Raw genomic sequence first — 27813 nt, 5'->3', positions numbered from 1 at the left:
GGGGTAAAACAGGATAGAACTACTTTGGTGTGATGGAAGCATTAAGAAATTTGCATAAACCACAAGGTCGAGCATGAATCAACACAATTTTTCAACTTTTCCTAAATCGTGTTCGCAATTTCTTAAATCGTGTATGTGAGATAGGGGCTTTAATCTAGGTTGTAGACTGGTGGGGCCCCGTGACAGCTGATGGTGGCTGACATGCAGGTTTGTACATCTCAAGGCGTGGGTGCACTGGGAACGTCCAGGTGCATACTTGAAACATTTTGTTGGAGTAGTCTGTTCTATCTTCTTCCAGGTAAGACCTTTGTACAGTCCACTCAAGTAAAGTCCGGATCAGGTGAGGTTCTTCTGTTACCACAATACATCAGAGGAGGGGGCACGGGTGGCCCAGTCGTCTAAGGTACCGCGATTCGCTGTGAGTCCCTTGGGATTGTGGGTTCGAATCCCGGTTCGCCCCGATTATGTTTCTAGGTTTGTCAGCACCATACCTATGCTCGTGGGTTTCACCGAAGTGGTAAACGTCTGAGACCTGTATCACTTCGGGCTTTCCTCCCACATTAAGCTGACACGCCGTGATATAACTGGAATACTGTTAAAAGCGGCGTTAAACCCAACTCACTCACTCACTCACATCAGAGGACCAATGGCTTATTTTGTTATGAGGTCTGCATATCTTTTACTGTTGCCATTATCACCTAACGCGAGAGGGCAAAGGCAAATATGGAAACATATGTTTCTTTAAGTAATTGTGACGGAAATTAGGACGGAAATGAAATGAAGTATAATACCGTGGTGGTTTCGAATGCAACATCTATCATCTCTTGTTTATACCAGACTCTTACACCTCAGCACAATGCACATGTGTTTGGTGGGAATGGTTGCCCTAGTGGGCGTGGCCTATGGTGTGGTGGTACTGAAAGAGGCATCCTATCTGAGACTCCCCGACCGTAACGGCCAGTACGTCGTCGACAGCAGAACAGCCAGGGAGAGCGCCTATGATGATGTCAGGAGTTACCTCTATGTTGTTGGTGAGTCAAGTATTTCGTATACCTTGCTGTTCTGCTGATGCAGTTTTGGATACATTATAAAATAGTTGTTTATCATACAATAAAACACTGCAGGAAGAATAAACCATGAGTCGTGAATGGTTTATATGAGATATGGACATTATGTACAGTCTCTTTAGGATGTTGATAAAATGTACAAACTTTTAAAATATTTACCCACATTTTAATAATGATGACTCCCTGAATAGAATCCGACCTTGGAAATGTCGGACAAACCCATTTTACGAACAGATGAGTTAAGTCGGGTATTACCCGCATATTGTCACAATCTCACGTCGATTTTCTGTGGCTTTTCTCCTCATACCTATTGTCATATATCTCTCACGTTTGGATGCGATCGTTCGGCCACTGCGTTTATCTGCGTAGCCTAGCTACATGTACGGGCAACAACTTACTAGACACTTCCTCGTCGATAACCTCGTCGAATATATGATATCATCTTTTTGCGAGCGCATTTTCCAATCTCCAGAAATGACGTCATTACAGAACGAGGTTTATTTTGAAATAAACCACGGGTTTGATGCGTGTTAGAAATTAAACCTAAAAGACATGAAATTTGTGGAACGAGCGTGCAAAAAACAACAACAAGCGAGCGACCCTCCTTTTCCATTCATACTCGGCCTTCGGCCTCAATGGGTGGTTTGGACCATGACTATGCTTATCCCGCGATATGCCAAGGAGAGGCATGATTGGATTAAATGACCGAGGGTGTCCAGGTACTAGTGGGCTAATACGCTGCTAGTTGGGTATACCAAAATGCTCCCGTTGCCATGGCCGCTAGCGTGGCCAACGGCGATTCGCAGCTAGCGCTGCTGGCCTGAGACCGCTACTGCTGTCCGGCCCCAGCGTAGCATATTTAAACGCTACCATTGCTTGGCAACTACCACGCTGCCAGAAGCAGCTACCCCTGCTGGCCTAAGTTAGACAACCGCTGCCGGGCCCCAGGTAGCCGGCCAAAGCAGATCCCACTGCCTGGCCCCATTAGTAAAACCATTGTCGCCACTACTGCCGCTGACCCAACTGTCAACTGCTACCGCTTGACAAGACGACTCGCCGCCGGCCCATATACATGGCAATTGGTTGCCCGACCTAAGTTATTAACGATTCCCCAGCTGAAAAGTCGGGAAAGACAAGGTTCCCACTGAGAGGCAGGTAACCTTAAGCACGAGTATTAATTTGGAAGCAAGTTAATTTGTTACTAGCAGCGTAGCCCACATGTGATTAGATACAGCGAAACACGTGTGTACTTGAAGAGAGACGGTGTGCGAATGGTGGAGTATAGGATGTAACAAAAGAGGGGGGACCCTTGCGCGGGATCTGTTGCCCCGGGCATGGTGCAAGGTGCTGCCCCGGGGGTGATTCAGTTACAAGGGGAGATTAGGTTACGGGCGTAATTAGCCAATGGTTTGGATACTCGCAATAAAGTCATTTAGTAGTTAGTACTAAATGTAAATAAATGTCGCTAAAAGTCCTGTGCATAACGATGCAGGTAAGCAGAAAAGGAATTCCCTCGACTGTAATATTGGGATTCCTCGACAATCCATAGTAATAAAAGTAGTCCGCTTCGGTGGGCGTGGCTAATTATTTTACATTGGGAAATGAATGCAATGACCAATTCAGCTAATCACAACGAAGGAGTTATAATGAACACAACGAAAATGTAATTATTGTTCTTTGCGATTTATCTCGAAGCTAACTTATTTAAAAGAATACGAGAGACAGATGCCCCTTTTTTTACATGTCAGTTTTGTATTCTCAGGTCGTGACACGGCTATGTTGCACGTCATCTCCCTCGCTGACCCCGCCAACCCGCAGGAAGTCTACGCATACAATTTCAACATCGCCACCGACGGCCGTCCACTGGATGTGGAGCTGTGTCGGGCGGCGGGGGTTACACCCACACTGGCCGTCACCTTTGACGGCCAAGATTCTGTGGCTTTTGAGGGACATCTGGTTCTTTACAATCTGTTTGAGAGCAGCTCCGATACACTTACTCCCCTCAACCCAACAGATCCCAGGATTATCGGTCAGTTGAATATCTTGGCAACTTAATGTAGAAAGTCCCATCACAATTTTCAGAATACTATGCAGATTTACCTACAATCATAACATATCAACACTGAAAAGTCGCTCAATATAGGCGAATATAGACTTTGCCGTAGCGTAATGTGAATGGACAGACATGCCTACATCTGATGCCTGGTGCGTCTCCTATAAGTAATCAGGAGTCGCAGGTGGCCCAGTCGTCTAAGGCACTGCAATTCGCTGTCAGGAGTTGCGTCCCTTTGGCACTCCAGAAACCTTTGTTTGGGTGTTCGAATCCCAGTTCGCCCCAATTATGTTTCTAGGTCCGTCAGCACTATACCAGTGCTCGTGGCTTTTAAAACAAGTGGTAATCGTCTGAGACCTGCATCACTTCAGGCTTCACCCGCACATTAAGCTGGCACGCCGTGATAAAATTGGAATACAGTTAAAGCGGCGTTAAACCCAAATCACTGACTTCTGGGTAACCAGTCTTCAGGTCCACAATAATAAGCTACAATAATCGGTTGGGTCTCCCTCTTGTCATAAATGCTGTTCTTCATAATAAATCAGCAGTCAATATAATAACTTTGAAGAGCTTGATATGAAAGAATATAATCATGTCGATATAGTTGTGACCTGTAATATGATCTGTTCCCTTCCAGTGGGAGCCCATCCTGACAACATGAAGTTCACCAGCGACTGTCGTCGTCTGGTCGTATCTAACGAGGGGGAGCCCCGGGTCGTCGATGGCACCTTCTTTGACCCCGAGGGGACAGTTTCTGTGCTTACATTCTCCCCAACGCCTGGCGCTATACCAACAGTCGCAACAATCGACTTCAGAAGATTCAACGAACAGAGCGAACTTGTGTAATTTCAAATTGCAAAAGACATTCTACTGATATACTGTTTAAAAAAGAAGGGGAGCGTGAACTATAAATGCTAATAGCAAGTGTTAGAACAAAGATAAGTGTTGACGATAAACATCCTGTTTAAGAACGTTTACGTCTGTGAAACTAAACACCAAAACACATCCTACAGTTTGCACGCACTGCACGCAGTAGCGCCACACACGTGTATAATGTGTTATTTCTGATTATGACAGAAAGGCGATTAATCTCTGTGGACCATTGTTTCTGTCAATTTTACTGATTCTGCTTATCATTCAGTTGTTATTTACTTGATTTCATTCATTGTTTTGTGTATGAACTAGGGAAGTTGCGTTTGCAAAGCGCGGAGCATCTTTAGGCTGCTGACATGAACGAAACTGGCAGAAATCAGCGTGCAATGGCCTATGCGTTCAATGTTTCATAGTCTATGATTTGTTTAGGGCGTCTCAGTTAAACGACAAGAGTGAAACATCGATTGATCGGAAACCAAGCTGAGCTCAAAGGGCGAATCCAATTGCTGCAAACTTAAACTGGAATATGAGATACGGGTCAGAATATTAAAAATCGTCAACATGCACATTATCTCCATTCTCGACGGCCACTTGGTGTGGCATCCCTTACAAATCGCCATTTTGCTAACAGATGTCAATGGTGAATACAACCTCGAAACTGGGGTCATCATCCCTGGTCACGTGTCATGTTTACACTCTACGCTTCTTTGCATGGTAGTATCTGGACGTCGAAATGAGCGTCAAACCAATGTCCACCTGAGCACCCACGACAGATTTGACATTGGGTCATTTTTGGTGTGGGGTGGCATCACTATGACTGAGCGAACCCCACTCTATATTGTGCCAGGAAACGTCACTGGATAGTACCAAAAGACCTTAAAAGATGGTACTTGTTGTTACCCTGTCTGGCGCTCGGCATTAAGGGGCTAAAACAAGGACTGGTTGGCTCGAAGTCAGTATACTGTGTCTGAGTGGGGTATTTATGTTAAACTGCGGCATGATATCTTAGTGAGCTAGCACTATAAATCGGCATCAGTCCGGACTAGTACAAGCAGCCACACACACACGTACATGCACGTAGCGATATAAGTGCAATAATCTTGGACGCGACGTTAAACCCCATTTCACCATGCCATGGCCAGCAATGAGCCAAGACCTTTCTCTCAAATCGCTTCTCATATGCAGTATGCCTCGTCGAGTGAATGAATGTTTGACAAATCATTGTGGTATTACGCCATACTGAACCGAAAGTGTCAAAGTGGAAATTTTCCATCTAAGCCCGATTATCATTCAAGATTGTAGGTGGTCATGACCTCTACTGTCATTCTACATACACTACTGGTTGTAATGTGTTCCAAATTCATTCATTCATACAACTGTTACTAGAAGCTAATATATCTTACAATTTGGGACATTTTAAGTTATTTCCGGCTATCCCCTACTTTTAGAATAGTATATTAGTATGTTCTAGCTTTTCTTAATGAATTTAACATACACTTGTAAATGGTGCATTTTGAGCATTACCTGATTCAATGTGCGTATTACATCGTCTCTCACTAAATTTAAGATAACTTCTTTCAGTCAGATACTTGATAGGGGAGTCCGCTACTGGCTTCGCCGTGACCCTACTGACGCTAGCAACATCATCCAGTTCTCCCAGAACGTGGAGCCGGAATATGTGGCCATCTCACCCAGCAATGGGTTCGCTTACATTACCCTACAGGTAAGTCAACATGTAACAACCCCATTAATGTATATATCTGTGTCTAAACAAGTACATTTGTTTAAGTGAGTGAGAGAACTTTGAACGTGGTGGCATCTTGATTGTATAAGAATGGCCATATCGAAGAAACGTATTTCTTACATTTCAGCATCTGTTTTGATATGCCTCTGCACGTTGTTTTTGGATGCGCCCGTCACACCACATGTAGAGATTGACATCATGCCTTTGGGAGAATGTTTGTTCTAACAGACGTATCATAAAATGGCCATGTAATATTATGTTACATTGAATATATATTATGGGAACATGAAATGATACACGAGAAGATCATTCTAGGAAAATAATGCTATCGCGAGGATCGACCTGGAGAACTCGGTGATCACCAGCCTTTACTCAATGGGTAACAAGTCCTGGGAATTCCTCTCCTTGGACGCAAGCGACAGCGACAACGGTGAGCACAATGACGTAGACTCAAATTGTGTTGGATTTCGTTTGGCTTACTCACACCAGTTCTGCTTTACGTGAAACTAAAAACTTACATATATAAGTATACCAGAACTGTTTAACACAAGACTACATGTAAACTAGTTTTTATTAAGTTGGCAGCCTATTTCGTCTGCTATTAGCGGAGAGATTGACGATATGGGCTGTAGTCAGGATACACATACATCCCTTCTTCCTCAACTGACTGGCTGATTCCCAACCCCCAAGGGATGTATTTGTTACCTGACTACAACCCATATCGTCAATCTCTCTAATATATACGGGTTGGGAATCACCCAAAGGATCTGACAGTTTATGAAATAAACGATTTACAGTCGAGAAATGTCGTAGATCGATTATCGCATACACCACCTCGGTGACTTTAATACAACATTTGTGACACAAACCTGCCTGTTGTTGGAGTCAGTATACATACACTGATCTCGTACATGTTTGTATATGTCAGTCACTCAAGGAGCAAGATTTCTGGATATTGTACTTATATCACGGGTATTACAGGTATCGCGATGGCATCGAGGAGAATCCGCAGCTTGTACCAGCCCGACAAAGTCGTCTTCTTCACATGGGGGGCTGATATACCTTACCTGCTGACACTTGACGAGGGGAGACCAACCACCATCCCCGGGGTCAACTTCCAAGACTATGCTAGAGCAGCATCACTGAGTATGTACAGTAGACTTCAATAACAATATTTCCGTTGATACTCGTCAACGTAACATAAAAAACACGCACCAGTTTCTTATTTTAAAGACTTGTCCACAAGGTGTCTATCTACCTCGAATAAAGGTGATACTGACTGATCACCATATGCGCTCACTGTCCGCAAGGTGTTTATCTACCCCGAATATAGGTGATACTGACTGATCACCATATGCGCTCACTGTCAACAAGGTGTCTATCTACCTCGAATGTAGGTGATACTGACTGATCACCAAATGCGCTCACTGTGTCCACAAGGTGTCTATCTACTTCGAATATAGGTGATACTGACTGATCACCACATGCGCTCACTGTCCACAAGGTGTCTATCTACCTCGAATGTAGGTGATACTGACTGATCACCAAATGCGCTCACTGTGTCCACAAGGTGTCTATCTACTTCGAATATAGGTGATACTGACTGATCACCACATGCGGTCACTGTCCACAAGGTGTTTATCTACCTCGAATATAGGTGATACTGACTGATCACCATATTCGCTCACTGTGTCCACAAGGTGTCTATCTACCTCGAATATAGGTGATACTGACTGATCACCATATGCGCTCACTGTCCACAAGGTGTCTATCTACCTCGAATGTAGGTGATACTGACTGATCACCATATGCGCTTACTGTGACCACAAGGTATTTATCTACCGCGAATATAGGTGATACTGACTGATCACCATATGCGCTCACTGTGTCCACAAGGTATTTATCTACCTCGAATATAGGTGATACTGACTGATCACCAAATGCGCTCACTGTGTCCACAAGGTGTCTATCTACCTCGAATATAGGTGATACTGACTGATCACCATATGCGCTCACTGTCCACAAGGTGTCTATCTACCTCGAATGTAGGTGATACTGACTGATCACCAAATGCGCTCACTGTGTCCACAAGGTGTCTATCTACCTCGAATATAGATGATACTGACTGATCACCATATGCGCTCACTGTCCACAAGGTGTTTATCTACTTCGAATATAGGTGATACTGACTGATCACCATATGCGCTCACTGTGTCCACAATATTTTTAAACAATTGTTTATATCATGCCATGTGTGTCCTTCTAGTTCTAAATATTTCCGATATGTTGTTAGTTGTTCCGTTTATTGTTTATTTAAACCTTGAAATGCAGGACATTTCTCTGACGGTTTACCATAATAATGAGAGTGAGGCAGTTTTCTAAAAATTCTGTTCAATTGATGGGTAACTGAACAGAGTACAAGCATTTCTATTTTTTAACAATTATTCATAACGTCATATTTGGTCAACTAATTCTTAAAATTACCAATATGTTGTTAAGTTGTATTTAGATCCTGAAATGCATGACATTTGTTTGAAAGTTAACATTAACAACGAAAGGGTATACTGCCTATGTGCCGGGTCATCACAAGCTGAATGTGGCTTGAGCTAGTTCCGATTTGAATAAGCTTCTGCCCTTCTTTACTTTTGAAAGACATTGTTTATCAAATTGAGAGTGTAAATCTGGTAATCGCACAGTTGTCAAAACAATGTGTAAGATGTAAAACAGGGAATGAGTTAAAACCAATATGGTTCTTATTGTGTCAAACATGCCGGTGTTGATTAAACATTTTGTGAAAATTATTTTATTGTTAAATAATATAACAAACAGATTTTGCCGCCGTGCCGATGCCATGCATCAGATTTCTTGTCAGTGATGTACCGATAAAGTTGTAGCGTGTATGGTCCCAGTAAACATTTCGGAAAGCCTGTGTTAAACGTTGTCTTCCATGTACACACTCATCTTCCCGAGGCAAGGGAGTTAACTGACTTTAAAAATCCAGTTTCCACCCTTGCCGAACTTGGCTGAAATTACTGGGCTCGATCGTAGCGCCACCAGTTGCTATTACCAGTTATGCCCCTTCTTAGCCTCTCCTATGGACTAATCAGATTCCAACTCTCGTATCACATGCGTTTGCTTCACACAAAATGGTGGCGCCCAGTCAGGACGATCTGATCGATAATCAAGATCTATATTGTGATAAAACGGGTCTTACATCGCGAAATGCATCAAATCACGTGAGCACCTTGATTAAAAACATGAAAAGATTTGGAATAGTGTCTGTTGATAATGAGTTGGCGATGCACATGCTTGCAAATACTGCAGTCGATCGAAATCTGCACGACAGTTTACGAACCTGATTTCGATTTCGGTGCGTGATTTTGATGGGACTATGCATAGACTCGTTAGTCCAGCCAAAATGTAACTCCACAATACCAGCCTAGTTCGGCAAGGGTGGAAAATTGGACTTTTATAGTCAGTTAACTCCTTTGCCTCTGGAAGATGGTCCACACTCGGTATTCCATCAGTTCTGTATACGGTTCTATTACTCACCGGGTGTAGAGGCAGGTGGTGACATACTAAAGTCGTACGCCACACACGTGTAATACAAGGCTGACCTACTTTTATTAGTTTTGATTGGATAATCATGACATAGCTTAGGTCACTCATGAAAAGTAACGCCGGAATTCTTTTTTTCATTCATAAAAAAATACGAAACTGTTCGAGATTAACTCTTTATTAAACCAAACAAGCTCGTCACACATATAAAAGTCGCTTTGCAGTCTTCATTACTTATGCATAGATCTACAGCAGACATTAAAAAAAAATCGAGATATACCCTTCGGTAAACGTACACAAACCTCTGGATCCATTCCCGTAGTTTTCGCAATCACAAATTACCCGCCCTTGATATAATTAGCATCTTATCGACCAATCAAACGTCGAAATAAGGGGAAGGGAAAGGGTAAGGGAAGTAGCTCGTATTACCTAGAAACCAAAGCCACCGCCAGTTTTATTGGACATGAAGACATTCTTTCCATTAATTATCATTGAGGGCTTTCATTCAATTGCGTGTCATGCAGTTCTTTAATGTTGAATTTCTCGCAAACTCGATCATAATTAGTGAGACTGGCCAACCAAACATCGAGGCTGGTTTGTAACTCGCATTCGGATTGGTCCGTTAGACCTAGTAATGCAGCCAATCAAACGGGCAAATGGAAATCAAGGGCGGGTAGTTTGAGATTGCGAGGATAGGTCCAGGGGTCAGTGTAGGTTTACTGAAATGCGAGCCTTGGAGAAATGTGAACAATAACATTCCCTATTGGCGTCGACCCGTGAAGATCCGGGGTAGAATAGGTCTTCAGCAACCCATGCTTGCCATAAAAGGCGACTATGCTTGTCGTAAAAGGCGACTAACGGGATCAGGTGGTCAGGCTCGCTGACTTGGTTGATGCATGTCATCGATCCCAATTGCGTGGATCGATGCTCATGATGTCAATCACTGGATTATCTGGTCCAGACTCGCTTATTTACAGACCGCCGTCATATAGCTGGAATATTGCTGAGGACGGCGTTAAAAAACCAACCAACCAACCAACCCTATTGGTGTCTGCTGTAGCGTACAACGCTGTGTGGAGATGACTGTTCTCGTTTCTGATCCTCATGGTGACCTTGTCCTTCGTTTGAAGCTGCAACAATGCAAGCAGACTCGAGTTTTTATATTTTCAATGCCTCAAAATAGGGTCGTATAATTAACAACCTATTTCCCTTTTCCCAAATAGTACGGACAGGATGAAGGTCAGCTGAGAGATAAAAGAAACCGAACCATGTTGATTGCACAGTCCCGCTGTTTGACTTATAAAGTTTACGTACAATCGTTCTGCGTACTGACATTTTAGGGCTTGACTTACCATTAGCTGGCGACATTGTCAAATAAAGATCTTGAACGTTGGTGTTGTCATGTTTGTACACACAAAAGCAGGAACTTTTTGTTAATGCGTATGCACAGAGATATATATACTGAGTCAAATTAAAAACTTCACATTTTTAAAAGTAATCCCATATATGATATACAACGGTCAAATGTATCAGAGAAGGTAATTTTTAATCATTAATGTCCAAAGAAGGATTTTATTTAACGGTGGTAACCATAATTTGTTCCAAGCACCTACAGTATTCGGTAATAACATCAACAGTTTTAAACATAAGGCCCAAGCACGAGAATCTGATGGCACACAAGTTCAGTAGCGTGTATGGCCACCATGTGCGTTGACAACTGCCGCACAACGCCTCCGCATGGACCTTGTGATGCTTGTGAACACATGATTGGGAAGACGACGTCATTGTTGCTGCAAAATGGTGCCAAGATCTTGCAAATTCTGTGGTTGGTTCTGGAGAGTGCGCAGACTTCTGCCAAGAGCATCCCAGACGTGTTCGATGGGATTGAGGTCGGGAGACCTTGACGGCCAGTCCATGATGTTGACTCCCGCATTCTGAAGGAAATTCCTTGTCAAAACTGCTGTGTGGGGTCTGGCATTGTCGTGTTGGAAGATCAAACCGGGTCCATGTGCTGCCACTAAAGGCAGAAGTTCTGGTGCCAGTACCTGGTCGCGGTAAGCAGCAGAGTTGAGGTTGCCACGGATGACAAGAAGCCTGGAACGTGCATTGCCACAGAAAGCACCCCACACCATGACACTTCCGCCTCGAAATCTGTCAATTTCCTGTACACAACACTGGGCGTAACGTTTATGACGGCGCCTCCACACCCTCGCCCTACCATCAGCGAATCGAAGATTTAATCGGGATTCATCACTGAAGGCGACTTGATTCCAATTCCTCTGAGTCAATCTTAAGTGTCGCTGTGCCCACAATTGACGTTGACATCTGTGGAACTGAGTCAGAATCGGCCCGCAGTATGGCCGTCGTGCTTAAAGGTGAGCAGTTCTCAGACGGTTTCGAACAGTTTGCGCACTCAGTCTACCCCTAAACAGTTCATTTCTGGTTGATGTAGCCGTCAAAAATCGGTTACGGAGGTGACGTAAGACAATCTGACGATCCTCTGCATGTGACGTCACACGTGGTCGACCTTGCCGAGGGCGATCAGCGGTGGTACCCGTTTGCTGTAGACGCGTCTGTAAATCATAAACAGTCCGTCGACTACAACCCATCGTCCTTGCGACTTCAGCTACGGACGTTCCCGTCTGAAACATGTCGATGGCACATTCACGTTGCACATTTGAAAGGCGTGGCATGACAAATGGCCGTAAAGACTTTTGTTTTCTTGTGTCTTTCTATTTTTTGTTAATGACTGCTTACAAGTATGGCTGAAAACATGTGCGGTATTATGGCCACGTGACCAGTTGCACGTGAAAAACCACTTTTGCCACTATAGTGCTGTGCATATGATTTTGATCGATTCACCTGCACAAAAACGGGTGTTATCTGAAGACAATACGTGGCCATTACTGTTTAAATGCACAATAAGGGCCAACAATGATAACTGGTCAAAATGTTAAAATTTTAGGATTGTGTAGTTTATAATTTGATTCAATATTTATATGTCGGGTGGTCTGTTTAACGAACGAAAATTGGTATGTGTACATGTCACAGATATAATCTTGTCTATATTTGTTTCCAGATTGGAATATTGACGACGCCACCCTGGGCTCAGAGTTGACCAATAACGCAGAACTAGGTATAGACATTAGCAAGGTTATATTGTACGTGAGTGAGTTGATTGACGCCCAAGTTGACAATATTCCTGCTATATCACGGCGGCCTGTAAATAACTGAATATTAACCAGGCAATCTGTGACAGATTGAGTAACGGTCACGTCACTGGACACGATGACCACAGAGTCGGGCATGTCACGGACCCTGAGCACCCGATCCTCATTAGGCGGTTCTTACTGAAGACCATTTCTGACCAACTGGATGTGTTATGTTGTAACTCAGCACGCCAAATACAACTCTAATTTGCAGCTAGATTTACAGGAGATGCCAAAACTATTCGAGGGCTTCTAGCTATAGCAGCAATGCGAAGTTCAGTGTCAAAGGTGGAGGGTGTTGAAGTACCGTCCAGTGCAAACAGATTATTATGCTTGTATGCCGTTTGTTTTTTCAATATTTGCAGGTCGCCTGTACGTCTCTAACGTTGACGGGTTTGATAACACGCCGAACGTTCCCTATGCTTTCGGTGGACGTGGGTTCTCAATCTGGAACACACAGTCGATGGAGCGAACCTGGGAGAGCGGTGACGAGCTGGAGAGGTACAGTCGCCAGCACTTCCCAAATACATTCAATGGTAACTGCGCCACCTTTTTGGAAACCCCCGTGCAAGAGATGGACGCCAGATCACCATGGATGGTGAGAGGACAAACCACTGTACTTTTGTATATGATTATATACATCGGAAAGAATTATGATTTATTTTATTAAATATCAATTCCAGGGCCCGGAACCCAATTCAGTGGCTGTTGGCGACTTCAATGGGCGTACAGTGTTGGTGATAGGAAGTGGCAGGAACGGTATGCTGTATGTATATACGTTGCAGCCTAATGTGGACACCGCCACCCCAGAGTTCCAGAGCGTGCACAGAGCCGGGGAAATAGATGCAACCTGGACAAATCTGTACACCAGGGAGGACATGGGAGATGCCATTATATCTGACATCAAGTAAGTCTGAAGTGAGTGAGTGAGTGAGTTGGGTTTAACGCTGCTTTTAACAGTATTCCAGTTATATCGTGGGGTGTCAGCTTCATGTGGGGGGAAAGCCCGAACTGATGCAAGTCTCAGACGTTTACCACTTCGGTGAAACCCACGAGCACGGGTATGGTGCTGACAAACCTAGAAACATAATTGGGGCGAACCGGGATTCGAACCCACAATCATAGGTTTCTGGCGTGCCCAAGGGACGCAACTCTGCACAGCGAATCGCGGCACCTTAGACGACTGGGCCACCCGTGCCCCCAAGTCTTACGTGAAAGATCCACAAATCGATCGGAGCCATTAATATTGTTGATGTTCATTATCCACAGTAACACGTAAGCTTTAACTATTGTATCCCGGGCTGGTTGTGTGAGATATCTGTCCTTCAATCACAGGAGTCCATCAATGGGTCCACAACGCTTTATTTGTGATGTAATAACTACAGCATCTATATAATCAGGATTAGATGAGACAGACGTGGCCAGGCAGCATCTCAAAGGCGTCAGAGAGCCAACCTGCCTAGCCGCTGTCCTAGGGTCAGGTCTCGGCCAACAGAAAGTTTTTTAACTTACACCAATCAAATCACTGACCAGCTGCCACGTATCGAATATGATACCTCTCTGGTCAGCCTGCAATATCCCGCACCTCATTCACAATGTTAAGCTTCACTAGCCAAACGACCATTCTCTAGTGTTAAATAGAAGTCGCTGACCCGCACATGACTCCGTGTTCGTGCTGCTGGCCATGATAATAATAGCCCAGCTGCCGTAATAATTTGTATTGGGCAGCCTTGTGAATATTAAGAAAGATATATACTTATCTCAGGGAATATATAAGACATATAAACTCCCTGTTAAATCATATACCCTGCTAAACTGCCTACGAGTGAGTAATATAGTATGGTTTTACGCCGCTTTTAGCAATATTCCAGCAATATCATGGCGTGGGACACCAGAAATGGGCTTCACACATTGTACCCATGTCGGGATTCGAACCCCAGTCTTCGGCGTGACGAGCCAACGCTTTAACCACTAGGCTACCCGACCGCCCCCAAACTGCCTATGATACTTGCTTTAATGCAGTAATTGTGATCAGACTTGTAGAAATCAGCGAGAGGTAGCCAATATGTTGCAGTTTTTAGAACAGGTCTCTGTAAATGTTCGCCCCGCCCTTAGTCAACAACACAAGTATGGGGTCATTTAATGCAAAAGGGTTTAAGAAATCGAACCCAAACAGCCAATCACATCGCTGTTCAATCGCCCCGGCCCTCCGGAGTTACTAACCAGAAATTAGAAATCATCTGCTTGCAGCTAATTTCATGCTTTCCGACCACGTGTTGTTCCATGTTAAAAATGCGACGCCAGAAGCCAACACATCGCACTTATGTGTTTGAAATATGGTTTGATGTCCAAAGACGCCTATTTGAATAATGTCTTTTCACAATTAACATCTCTTTTCTGTACAGAAGGTTGTATTATCCCCACAAACACGTTTATGGCATGCCAATTATGTATAGAAGTTCAGAACTTGTTCGTTCTTATTGTGCACAAGAGATCACGTTGAGTTGTAGTTGAGTTGACATAGAACTACAGAGACATTAATATTACCATTAAGTCACAATGCTTTGTTCTTCAGGTTCTCAAGTACCGGAACTCCAAAGGTGATCGTGACATCTGAGGCCAGTGGCAGCGTGTCTGTCTATACCCTAGCTGACGAAACATGGCCAGCAACAAAGTTGTAAATCCTCATTGTACAACCTTTACAATAAACATATCATCAGATTTTGCTTGTAATATACTCCCAGATACACCAACCACATGATCATTGTCTACCAGAAAAAAACCTACCCCGACAAAATAGTCTGCCAGTAACATATATGCCCACCCTACAGCTTACTAGAACCACCTATCCCTACACAAAAGTCTGCAAGAAACATATACTCTTTCACTATATTCTACCAGAAACATCTATCCCTACACTAGAGAATACCAGAAACATATATCAATACACTATAGTCTACCAGAAAAATCTACCCATACACTATAGTCTACCAGAAACATCTACCCCTACACTATCGCCTACCAGAAACATCAACCAATACACTATAGTCTACCTGAAACATCTACCCCTTCACTATAGCCTACCAGAAACATCTACCCCTTCACTATAGTCCACCAGAAACATCTACCCCTTCACTATAGTCCACCAGAAACATCTACCCAAGACTATAGCCTACCAGAAACATCAACCCATACACTATAGTCTACCAGAAGAATGTACCCCTCTACTTTAGCCTACCAGAATTATCTATTCCTGCACTATAGCCTTCCAGAAACATCTACCGCTACACTATAGCCTACCAGAAACATCTACCCCTACACTATAGCCTACCAGAAATAGGTACCCCTACACTATAGTCCACCAGAAACTTCTCCCATACACCATACTTTAACAGAAACATCTACCCTTTCACTATAGTCCACCAGAAACATCTACATATACACTATAGTCTACCACAAACATCAGTAGTAGTATACAGTGCACTTATGCCCGTTTTTTAATTGCAGCCCTCCCATTGGCTGATTTCTGCCCGTCATATATTGCAGCCCTCCCATTGGCTGATTCTACCCGCAGGGTCCCCCTCCCCCACCTCCCAACCCAGAGTAATGACGTCATATATTTCTGTCCTCTCATTGGCTGATTTCTACCCGCAGGACCCCTCCCCCACCCAGGGGTCCCACCCCTCCACCCAGGGTCCCATCCAATTATGATTAGAGCGCTGTTATGTAACTTATTCATAATTAAACCTAGTGAATGCTATTCTATACTTAGTGTATACAATAATAATAAAAAAGAAATTCTAAAATTACAAAGTGACATTCTCCAGCTGAAAAAAGAAATAGAGAAAGGATATCTTTATTGAAAGCGTCTCAGCAAAATGTTAAAAGTTTTCTTTTGGGAGATTTGGTGGTTCCGTAAGGAACCTGTGCGTACGCTGTACACGTGGATGTTGACGACGTCTTAGATCGTCGTGGATGGTGAGCCAAATACGGTCTTCAGGTAGACGCAGTTGGGGGAATGTCTTCTATGTTCTTGTAATATTTTGTCTTCATATTTCCATTTGTACAGTTTAATACCACACATATAGCACTGAACGCAATCGTTCATTCCCGTGTAGAATAACCCGCACCTGGCCAGCTCGAGAGGAGTCTGCTTAATTTGAATAGGAAATTTGTAGAAGGTATCTAAACGATTTTTAAAATACCTGTAGGAAGGATGATCGGGAATGACCATAATATCCGACTTCACTGTCCACGAACTCCGACAGCTATCCGCATCCAAACATTTACATCCGTAGTCGACACTAGCTTCGCAATCCGCGCTTAAATCTGGAGAATCCATTTTCACGTCCGATATCTCCAACAGCTCGAGCTGCAATGATAAATCCGCGATGACGGTCCGGCCATCAAAATCACGTGACCAGCCGCATAACCAATGAACGTCCAACGCCGGGCAATCACGTGATAGTTCCGGGTCAGTGACCCGCACTCAAACCCGGTAACTTAGATTTATATATATAACACCGGTTTGCGGAATTAAATAGTATACACGTAACCGGCGAACCACTAGCTAATTCAACAGTTGAGAAAGCATGGAACAGCCTGTTGACGAACCTCCCATCATCGCTACCGCTAAATGCGGTTTGTTGGGTACAAATTTATCCATTAAAGGAAAGAAGCGTATTATGATTATAGGTACATCTATCCTGATGTGTCTTCTAACCGGTTCTTCGGTAGCCGAATGGATCACTAGGACAACTAATAATTCTCCGATCGAAGCCTCTAACGCTATTTTCCAGACATTAAAATATCTACCCAGATCTGAGGCTATAAAAAGTCTGAACACCCGTGACGAAAAGTGTTCGCTTAATCAGTTCAAATTGTCGGCAGTGACCAGGCTAAACGTATGTCGAGTTGAAAACCGTACAGTTTTGGACGTGAGAATGTTTCTGGCCGGTAAGGCCACCATTAAAGGAATAGCAATGACCATGCAAGAATGGAGAACGATGCTACAATTGCTACCTTTGATAAAGACTGAACTCGGATTGTTTAACGTTACTGGAAAGTGTAGACCTTCCATAATAGGCGCGACAACGTATAATATGTCGTGAATAGACACTGTCTTTATACATAAGCTTTCCCAATGTCGTATTTAAACACGTTTATGTATTAAGAAATATCATACCGTTTTCATTACCTTCTATAGTCGCGAACATTTGAAACTGACACTTCTAAACAATAGTTATGACACCGTGCGTGAGCGACATTGACGCTGACCGCATCGCCGTTGTTATCGGTTAATCACCAGAGGCTGTTGCGCAGCAGCTGGTATCGCGGATCGCTGACGCTGAATACGTCTGACCGATCCGTTGACGGGAGCTATTTACACCCGATTATATCGAATGTACCAACATGTCATACTTATTATCAACCGTTTAACCTGTAGCCGTACGTTGCTTTAATATCCGAATAAACAACAAAATAGTAGCATATACGTTTTTAACGCTTTTTTATTCCAATACCAAGAGTGTACGATATCATCGTTTATAGTACAGTCATCGGTGAAACTGTTTAAAATACGACTCATGGAGTTGTGTCGACACCGATAATATAGAAAATACAGACAATAGTAACCGCAAACAACGCTATCGTAACATTGAAGCTTTCTACTAGAATATTTGTATGCACGTCTACCGTATAGATATTTAAAACTATTGAATTCAGCATACATAAGGGAATTATTCAAACCGAATGAATCAAAACTTTCTACGGTATCTTTATTCGGTACGTAAAAGCAAATCCAGTGTAATCCCGAATGCGAAGCTGGCGCAGTGTTCACGATATAGGCTGCCGGTAAAGTCTCTCGTTTATGCGTACGTAGTAAATAATCCCTAGGTAATGTGCCTTTGTAGACGTCCTTTAACTCGTAGTCGCCTCGCACGAAAGCGTCTATATCCGAGGTGTACAGCATCTTTACGTCATCATAACGTTACGGTACGCGTCCACTTCAATGCAGTTATTCATTTCCAAATAGGTAATCATGGTCAAAGGGTGAGCTAGCGGTTGTGAAAAGTACAGTTCGATTCCTACTTTGCCCGATTGTTTAGGGTAGTGATGTCCTTCATCCGCGCCTAGATCGTTACTAAAATCGATAATGTACAGGGTAAAACCGCCACGGAATTGTTCGGCCGTTATACCGTGTAATCCATTTCGCCACAGTCCACCGCCATTACGAAACAGGTCTAAGTAAGTTTCGTACAATCTGGACGAGTCGTCGTCGTAATCTACGTGTATAGATTTACCGTGTACCTCTTGGCCATTCAATTTTACGTTTAGATTTGTCAAACTTTGATGACCAAATTTGAAAGGGTTCAAATGGCATGTACCGGCATACGCATTATTTTCCACCAAACCAACGACCATACGTTTCGGGAGATCTCCGTTCACAATAGTTTGATTATGATAATCTCTTACACCCGTTGGTATATCGTGAGCAGTTGTCTTGACTCGCGTTATAGGATATTTTGCAGTTATCCCTTTCTGTAAGGCTTTAATGTGTAGTTCTCTTATTCGTGGCGAAACTTCCACTTGTCTCACGTAAAATTCCGCTCTGACGATCTCACTTTTATAAGTAGTCCCACCACCGGCGTACATCAACCAAAACTGATCCGATGAACGAATCAGTTCTAGTTTTATATTAACGCCGTCTATAAGATAACGGGGTTGTAAAAATATATCGCAATTAAGTCTTGACACGTATTCTACTTCACGCGTGGGAACTATTGATTTCCACCGTTTTTTCGTCCCCGAGTTGCAGCGAACATTGTCCATATTGAGATCGTCAAATTTGTTGGCTTCGTCCATATACCATCCTTGACACGTCATAAAACTCTGTTTAGATTCTTCGTCGAAGGACAGTAGCGATTCCACATAACTCCGGTAGGGGTACGTACCGAGACTAGGCGTCACCTCCTGCTGATTTTGACCGAGTTGTACCCTTACATCGCGGAAAAGACTGTGAAGGGAATTATTTATAGGCGCCACGTGGTCCGGAGGTATATTATTATCCTGTCCTGATGCTCTCGGGTTTGTATTGTCGCCATTACTTTTAGTTACTTTGACAACAATTCGCAAATAACACTGCGCTAAATCGATATAACTATTAACGGGATTTAGGATATCGAATCGTATGGGTCCAGACCCGATTGTAGAGGTTGTCGGAGTATATCGCACCCATTGACTATCGGTCATGCTCGTCACAACACCCGGTACTGAAAATAAATCTAGTTCAGACTTTGCACATTGTATAGCCTCGGCACGAATCATCGTCTACGCGGTTTATTTCTCTTCCTCTTTCTGCGTATTTTAGCCGGCGGGGTACGTATTGTCCCGTTCACGGATTGCACGCCTTCTGACAAAAATTCCCCAGCTCTTCTCTTAAATGCTGTCCGCGGACTTACGCCGTCCTCCACCACATCTCGAACGACATTAGATAATTTCTTAACTCCGCTTCTGAGCGCACTCTTTCCCAACGATTTTATCATAGGTAACGCGATTCTCCCCAAAGCACCGAGTATGTTCCCAAATCCTCCACCCGCTTGATAATATCGTCCCGTATAAACGGGTACGCCCCCACCAAACTGAAGTCGAGAACGTCTCTTTCTACGATATGGATGAAGCATTATGCGCTTCTCTTTCGAAAGTGTAGTTTAACCATTGACCGTCCGCTTTGAAATGATACACTTCTGCCCGCATCGTCTTTAATATAGATACTAATACTTCGCACAGTTTCATATCGTAATGGTACGTACAGTATAGGGTTATAGTCTTTGACGTAGACAAAATCGTCCAACATAGCTTTACTAACGGGTACGTGAGTGAGTAATGGAGTTAACGCGTTTCCAACAACTTGAAACTCTATAATGTCGCTGTACAGGTACAGGTTATGGAATGTTTGATCTTTAAGGGTATGAAGGGGTAAGGTAGCCGCCTGCTTTTCCTCGTGTAACGTAAACACGTGTTCATCGGACTTTGTCACAAAACCCAATAATCTCGCTAAGGCTGGGTGAAGTTTTATCGATATTTTGAAAAGTCTTACTCGGCTATATTGTTTTTCTTCTTCTTTGGAAACAGGAGGTAATTTGAAATAAACGGTGTGGTTCTTAATAGTTAAAAACTCCCAATCCGTTGGATAGTAATAAAATTCATTAGCATCTACATCCGACAATTTCTTGGTTTCGGACTTGATACCTCTCTGTAACGATTCGTTGATCACCGCAACTAATTGGCTGCCGGTATAATGTCCCTCGGCAATGGTTAGCGAACAGGCATGCGCGAAAGGCAAATCCACGTTGCCACGGGAACCGCTTGAGGTCGTAAGGATTTTACCGACGATCGATACGCTGAGGGTGTTGAGAGGGTTATGTACGTTACGCCATGTCACGGGTATTTGAACTTGAGATACCCCTACTTCCCATTCGTGTCTATTCAAATGTAATGCATAAGGTAAATCAGTCGTGTACTCATTGGCTTTGTTTTCAGGCCTGTTAACCATAGAGGCGTCACTCGGTAGCGTAACGTAAAAGTTTGTATGGTTTGAATCCATCGCGGTATTACCCCTTTAACCTCTCGATCGATCCGTATATAAGCTACACGATTTGTAAAATACTATCTTTCGGTAGCCACTGATTGAAAATTTTTGAGTACCCTTTCCAAGAAACAAACGCCTCGGGCAGCCCAGTTTCAGGATTAATTCTTTCTGATATGATGTTATCAATTTCGTACATATCGGGCTCTTTAACCGGCTGTAGTTCCTCCCGATAAAACGTTCCAACTAATTCATTCCGCGAATAGTCTCCCACTTTATACACCAGGGGCAGTCTACCTTTAACTACTCTCGTAATGTAAAACACTTCCCGTGTCCAGTTAGAAGTATAACCTTTCTCGAACGCCATTTTACTTTTACTTAATCTAACGGGAGTACCAACCTTTAACGCTAATTTTTTCAGGCGTTTCTTTCGCGAACTTTTTATGAAATCGAGCACGCCTATTTCAACTACCGGGTTATCTCGTCTGACTTCCAGAGGTTTTCTGTCTATAGTTCTATGATAACTCGAATTGTAAGCCGTCACCAAATCTTGTAATATGTCGATATACTTGTAAGAACGGGTTTTAGTAAAATACCTCCACATACGTTGTTTTAGGGTTCTTTGAAATCTTTCAACAACCGCGCACTTGGTTTGAGGATTCTGACTAGTATAATAGTTGGACTGCATTTCATTTTTTACAAAACTTTTAAATAATTTGTTATCGAATTCTTTTCCCTTATCGCTTTGAATACTTTCAGGAGTTCGAGGTTCAGCGCGTTTGAGAATGCGTTTAAAACCTTCGAGAACGTGTAAAGGATTTTTTAATTTCAAAGGCTCCACCCATGCCATTTTACTAAACACGTCTATAACGCACAAGATATACTTATACGAGTCATTCTCGCTAGCCAAAGACGCCATAACGGTCAAATCCATTTGCCACAACTGGTCGCTAGTAACGATAGACGAATTAAACGAATCTCTCTGAAACTTATTTCGTACATCTCTGTGCAGCGTATACGCTGTCTGACTTTCTAACCAGTTTTGTACCATTCCACGCGTAGGTTTATTGCGTTTCCTAGTCCGACCTATAGCATCCATTAAAGGTGTAACGCCGCCATAACTCGCGACATGCTTTCTGTCGTAATAAACTCTTTTTAACCAATCAGACCACTTTTTACTTAGAATAGGTGGCTTCCCACGATAAACTTTTTCTCGAACTTTTTGTTTTCTTCTTGGGACTCGGGGTGTAAATTTGTTCATGTTCAGTGTCTTCGTGCCCGTACTGCCACTCTAACTCTCGCCAACGTCGTCTATTACCTATCATCTCCCTATTTAAACCCCGTTCCTTTAATAACCCCAGGACGATATCCCAACCCTTAGGGGGCGAGGCTGTCGTTTTAGTGCGAGATAAATCCCTTACGATATCGGCAACCCTATGATCTCGTAAAGTCTGACCATCGACCTTTAACCTCCCATATTCGTCCCACCCCAATCTAGGATGTTTTGTTATGCGTTCCAGTATCGAGAGAGCGGTATTTTTATACGTTTTAGGTAGAGTTTGCAACGTATCCGACACTACGCTAAATCCGTCGTGACTGGTCTGGACTGGCTTTTGCTTCGGCGGTATTTCGTCGACGGATAATGCCTTTCGCGGCTTTTCCTCTTTTATTCTAGCTCGACGTTGTAAAGTTAAAGCTTTTTCTAAGAGACCGTTGTATTTCTGTAGCCGGTCATAGGAAGTAGTGTCGTCGTTTTCCAGCGTTTCTCGAATCTCGTTTAAATTAGTTTTCCTCGACTGATTGAAAATAAAATCTTTTTTCAATATACCGTTATCCCGTTTTTGCGTCAGAGTCTCGTATAGAGAATAGGGGATTAAAATCATACGTCTGGCTTGATCCGAAGACATTACGATACTATACCCGACAAGACCTTAATAGCCAGAGGCGCTAAAACTGCCGCTAATGCCCCGATAAATCCTCCTTTTTGCTGTAGTATTCGTTTCTTCTGTTTTACAGACCCTCGCTTTTTTCTGAGCTCGTGTAGTTTTGTTCTATGTTTGAGTAAGGATTTTCTCTGACTGACACTCATCGGTACGTGTCCGAGAAATATATTCGACGCTACCTCGGATATGGCGTCTACGACTTCTTTAGGTAAATGACGTATAAGCTTGTTTCTAACGCGAGGCGTTGCTCTACACATAAAGTGTAATATATCGGCATTTTTCTTCACTATACTCTTATTCATGACTCTTCCCAAGATGTAGCCGGAGGAATGTCTAGCTTCAATTTGAGACGGTTAACGTTAGATTTATTCTTTTGTACCCCGGACGTCTTCGGTTTAGTCACGTGACTATCGATCGTTTTCGCCGGATTTACGTTAACATTTTCATCGTCGGTATCGGTACTACTCCCTTCTTCCGAACTAGTTTCAGTTGTAGATGTATCGTAGTCACTAGTGTCGGTGAAGTCGTACTCAGACGTCGCGCTGTCGTCACTACTGTCCCGGGAATCGCTACTACAACTTTCGCTACTATAGGCTCCATCCTTATCAGCACTATGTACGCGGTCCCACGATTTACAACCTTGTTGACACCACGCCATGACGATATCGAATGATGAGGGCGAGGTAATTTCGCGTATTAACACCTCTTAAGGACGACAGTGTCACCCTTTATACCCGTACGGTTGGACTACGAGTTCTGATTTTATACGTAGACCTACCCTTTAAGGCGTAACAGCGGTACCACGAGACAATGCGCGTAGACCTCTAGGGTTAACCTCTTATAATACTAGCATCGTTATACCGTCCCCTTTAAGACAATGGATGTAACGTTATGGACAAACACTCGCGCATTATTTTGACAGTTATATACCGTAACGTAGTGCTTTAAGGTAACGCGTGTTTGCGCTACGAGTAAGGTATGTATACATCTATTGCCCCGTCAAATATATTCCCTCTAAATCTATACGTTTCGGGTGTCGCGGGAGTCAGATCTAACATCAAATAAGTATGAGGTAATTTCGTCGCCTTGTAATACGCCTCTCGTATAAATTTTATTTTCGTGGGATATACTTGACGAGCTAATGTTTCGATTTGAGACCCATCTCTCGGGTTTTTATAAACTACCATATGAGTACTATTTAAACTTATAGCTCGATGGTGTTTCGTTTTAGCAAATAAATTTTGCTGTAAATATATGAGTGATACATTTCTGTGACTCGACTTTTTCACGAACCATCTAAGTAACTCTGACTCTTCCTCTGACGTAATATCGCCCAGAAAATCGTCTACGACTATCCAACTCTTATCTCGAACTAACATTTCTGCTTCGATGACGTTACGTATAAAATATATGGTTATACCGTGTTTCTCGCAGTTTCTCGGGTTTTTCGCACAGTGGTAAATCGTTATCTAAACTCTGCAGCAACTTATATACAAAGGTTGTCTTTCCAGCACCGCTACTTCCACTTATCAATACGCGGAAAGGGTGTTTAAACGTGAATGTATCCCACGATAGTTCTACGTGTCCTGACATGTCGGCGACAGTCCACCTAATGTCGAACACCTGAGCAGAAAACGTTATAAATATCGAATAAAGACAGAGGTGAAATTGGCTTTAGTGAGTGAGTGGGAATGGTTTTACGCCGCTTTTAGCAATACTCCAGCAATATTGACACCTGAAATGTCCACTAGAGACGGTCAGAATAAAGACAAAAACATTGAGAACGATTGATGTATGTTTATTCTTAGAAAACGTGTAGACGTCACGGGAACAAAGTTGTCAGGATGACCGACGCAACAGGTAAAGGGGTCATCGGTAACGACGTATTAGTTCCACACCGACAGTCCATTCGGGTTACACTCCGAACACATATAATAACCCATTTGGTTCATATGGTCGGCTTCCATATAACACGGTACGGTTATGTTTAGTTCGGGCACATAATCGGGCAGAGCATTGAAACTTTGCAGCAGACTCTCCAACTGTTTTGGCCAGAGTTTAATTCCCGGGCGGCTGTACGGTTTTATCGTGTCTTCTTCGCCATTCCAATACCATTTGCGAATGTCCAGTCCGGGGTAGTCTGATTGCATATTAGCGTACACATTCCCGCCGAGATGACATTTGAATTCGCCGCCTTCACCGCCTTCTATAGTTTCTTCGATCCTGGATCTGTTTGACACGAGCTCATTCCACCGTTGTAATGTTAAGGTAATACCTCGTTTGGTTGGGATGTACTTTTCCCCCGACCTTCTGTATTCACGTACATGAATTTTAAGGACACCTCGCCAAGTAGACGCTACCACGTACACATCATTGCCGAGTTCCAGGTGACAGCGCTGACCGTTGACGGGACGTGAGCTATCTGACATGTTTGCAAAGAGTAGTTTGCTGCAGGAATGAAACACGTAGATGTTCGCCAATAAATAGTGCCTTAAATCTCCGCCCATTGTCCGAGAAACGTAGTTATTAGATAGCACAAGTTAGATTACCTATACAATTCTCTGCATCTGGTTAGCAGCTGGTGTGTATGTGGACAGTATCGGGTCAGTATCTGGACAGTATCTGGACAGGATCTGTCCAGTGTCATTCAATGATAGTACATGTATTAAGTTTATCTCCAACTCGTAACCCTTCGACTCATGACCGCTGGTCAACCCTTATGATAAGAATTATTTTAATGAAAAGCCGTGGCGACGAGAATGCTGTCGACCCATCTGTGGCTGTGACTAGGTGTCAAAGGGGTGGGGTAAGTTTTCCACTGACCAGTGTATTACAAGGGACAACTATTTACTTAATTAGTGAGAGGACACGTGACCTCTCTTTGTCCTCGATATCTCCTTTAACATCGATGCATTCGTAATTGAATCCGGCTGTCGTGTCAGCATAATATTGTTTGATCGTTATCGTACATACATGACGTTTAATGACAGGTAGTTAACTGCTATATTAACTGGTGAGTGCGCCTTTCGAAAGTACATTTCTACGATACGATCATGGCCCAGGAACAAATAACCGAGTACCTGAAGACTTTGACTTCTGATAACCTAGACAAAGTTCTCGCCTTCTTAGAACATCTCCGCGAGGAAGAAGAGGATCAACTATCGGTCACTGTTGAAGATCAGTTCGAAAATGACGATGATGACTCGATCTTAGTAGAACACTTAGAGAATGTAGAACGAGAAATGTCTACGCAAGCTGATCTTGAGGTATGTTTGAATTGTTTTCTTAAATACTAGTGTGTAGCTAATGTATTTTATAGACACATTTATTATGTAAAAAAACAAACACCAAACGTGTGTAATTGTACCGTTAGTAATGTATGGAATTATTACCGCTATTTTAGAAAGCATCTGAAACAGACACTGATTCGTGGAGCGATGGCGTCACTGATTTGGAGCTATTGGCGGGACTATTGGAAGCCGAAAGGGTCAACGAGGAAGATGATGATGACGTCATAATTGTGAATGTTGAAAACGTTCCCGCTGAACAGAGTCAGGATTTTGAATCGGATTTCGGGGTATGTTGTTTTTTGGTTGTTGTTTTTTCTGAGCTTGTCAAAGCGTGCAACTACTTACCGTTCAAATTGTTTAACGAGTATGAAAACCTTGCACATACTATAAAATAGCCTGAATTATATTTTCTATTGTAGGAAGAGGTTTCGTGGTACGGCAACTGGGACAACGAAATATTTACCGTTTCCTATGACACCCAGGATGATAGCGATCATAATACGGATGCGGAGGTATGTTTAAACCGAGTATAAAAATAGTGTTTTATAACGTATTCGACTCTATGTAAACTATTTTCTATAAATATATCCGTATACGATGTACGTGTACTGAGGTGTATTCTGGTATAAATCTTTATTTACTATTTCCTATATTTTCGTTCAAGGAACTGATCAATTGCGATACATCGGAAGACATGTCTTGTGATGTGGGAAACCTCATGATTTCCACGAGCGAGGAAGAATCAGAGGTCAGTACTGGTGAATTTTACTGACGATTAAAAAGAATGTAATAAAACATTTGTACTGAATTCCACGTTTTACTTATGTTCACATGCTACTTTGAGTATAACTATTTCTCGACAATATATTTCTTCGATGTAGACGAGTTATAATATTTATTATTTATGGCCGATTCAAGTTATTTAATATAGCATCAATTATCATTCTTTGTAGGGTGAAGATACTGATAGTACTCAAGACGTTGAACAGTTGGGGGGTGAAGTTGAACCGTACGAACTCGAGATATTCGAACGACAGAGGGTTCGAAGATTCAGACTCAATGTCAACAACTACCGCTTGCGATTTAATCGTGAGTGGTTAAATGTTCAGAGACCCGAGAATTTACCAGTCGTCTTGAGAAGGATGTTTGACCGTATACTGGAGGATCTACGTCAACAGGTAGATGGTCAAGATAATGACAGAGTAGGGTTAGCTATTCGTCATCCAGCTTTGGACGCTCCAATGAGGATAGGTTTCCGTCGCCATATAGAGCTAAGAGGAGAAGACATTATGAACCTGATTGAAAAGTTTCATCAAAGTAATGTCGATCTCGCGGTAGATGATACTATGACCATCGAATTTTTACACGTCGAGGATCCAAATCGTGTTGGCGAAGGAAGAGGTCATAGATCTAAGAAAGCTCCAATAAGTATAGAATGTTTTAAAGAAATGAAGAGGTCTATTTTAAAGATAAGGAACAATGATGATCT

The 27813-nt window shown here is 42.9% G+C and overlaps 1 protein-coding gene and 1 long non-coding RNA gene across 4 annotated transcripts; both read left to right on the top strand.

Moving 5' to 3' along the window:
- The first annotated feature begins 218 nt into the window (after positions 1-218).
- On the top strand, positions 219-15225 carry LOC124128799 (mesenchyme-specific cell surface glycoprotein-like). Of its 3 annotated transcripts, none has more exons than XM_046492269.2 (11): positions 219-298; positions 838-1031; positions 2830-3096; positions 3758-3962; positions 5575-5716; positions 6053-6167; positions 6719-6883; positions 12375-12431; positions 12870-13102; positions 13188-13411; positions 15080-15225. In XM_046492269.2, exons 2-11 carry the CDS (start codon positions 857-859, stop codon positions 15183-15185), a joined length of 1689 nt encoding a protein of 562 aa, XP_046348225.2. In that variant the 5' UTR covers positions 219-298; positions 838-856; the 3' UTR covers positions 15186-15225. The 3 variants fall into 3 exon arrangements, with proteins under 3 accessions (XP_046348225.2, XP_046348223.2, XP_046348226.2); XM_046492267.2 differs by having other exon boundaries at positions 277-340; XM_046492270.2 differs by lacking the exon at positions 219-298 and adding an exon at positions 395-418.
- Positions 15226-26423: 11198 nt separating this feature from the next.
- Positions 26424-27072, top strand: LOC125380927. The gene is made up of 3 exons (XR_007221534.1): positions 26424-26611; positions 26744-26836; positions 26989-27072. It is a non-coding gene; the product is annotated as an uncharacterized LOC125380927 (long non-coding RNA).
- The last annotated feature ends 741 nt before the right edge of the window (positions 27073-27813 follow it).

This window comes from Haliotis rufescens, unplaced genomic scaffold (genome assembly GCF_023055435.1).
Source record: "Haliotis rufescens isolate VD_foot unplaced genomic scaffold, xgHalRufe1.0.p SCAF_16, whole genome shotgun sequence".
NCBI classification, from domain to species: domain Eukaryota; kingdom Metazoa; phylum Mollusca; class Gastropoda; order Lepetellida; family Haliotidae; genus Haliotis; species Haliotis rufescens.
The sequence above is the reverse complement of the archived record's forward strand: the minus strand, read 5'-3'. Positions and strand labels throughout refer to the sequence as shown.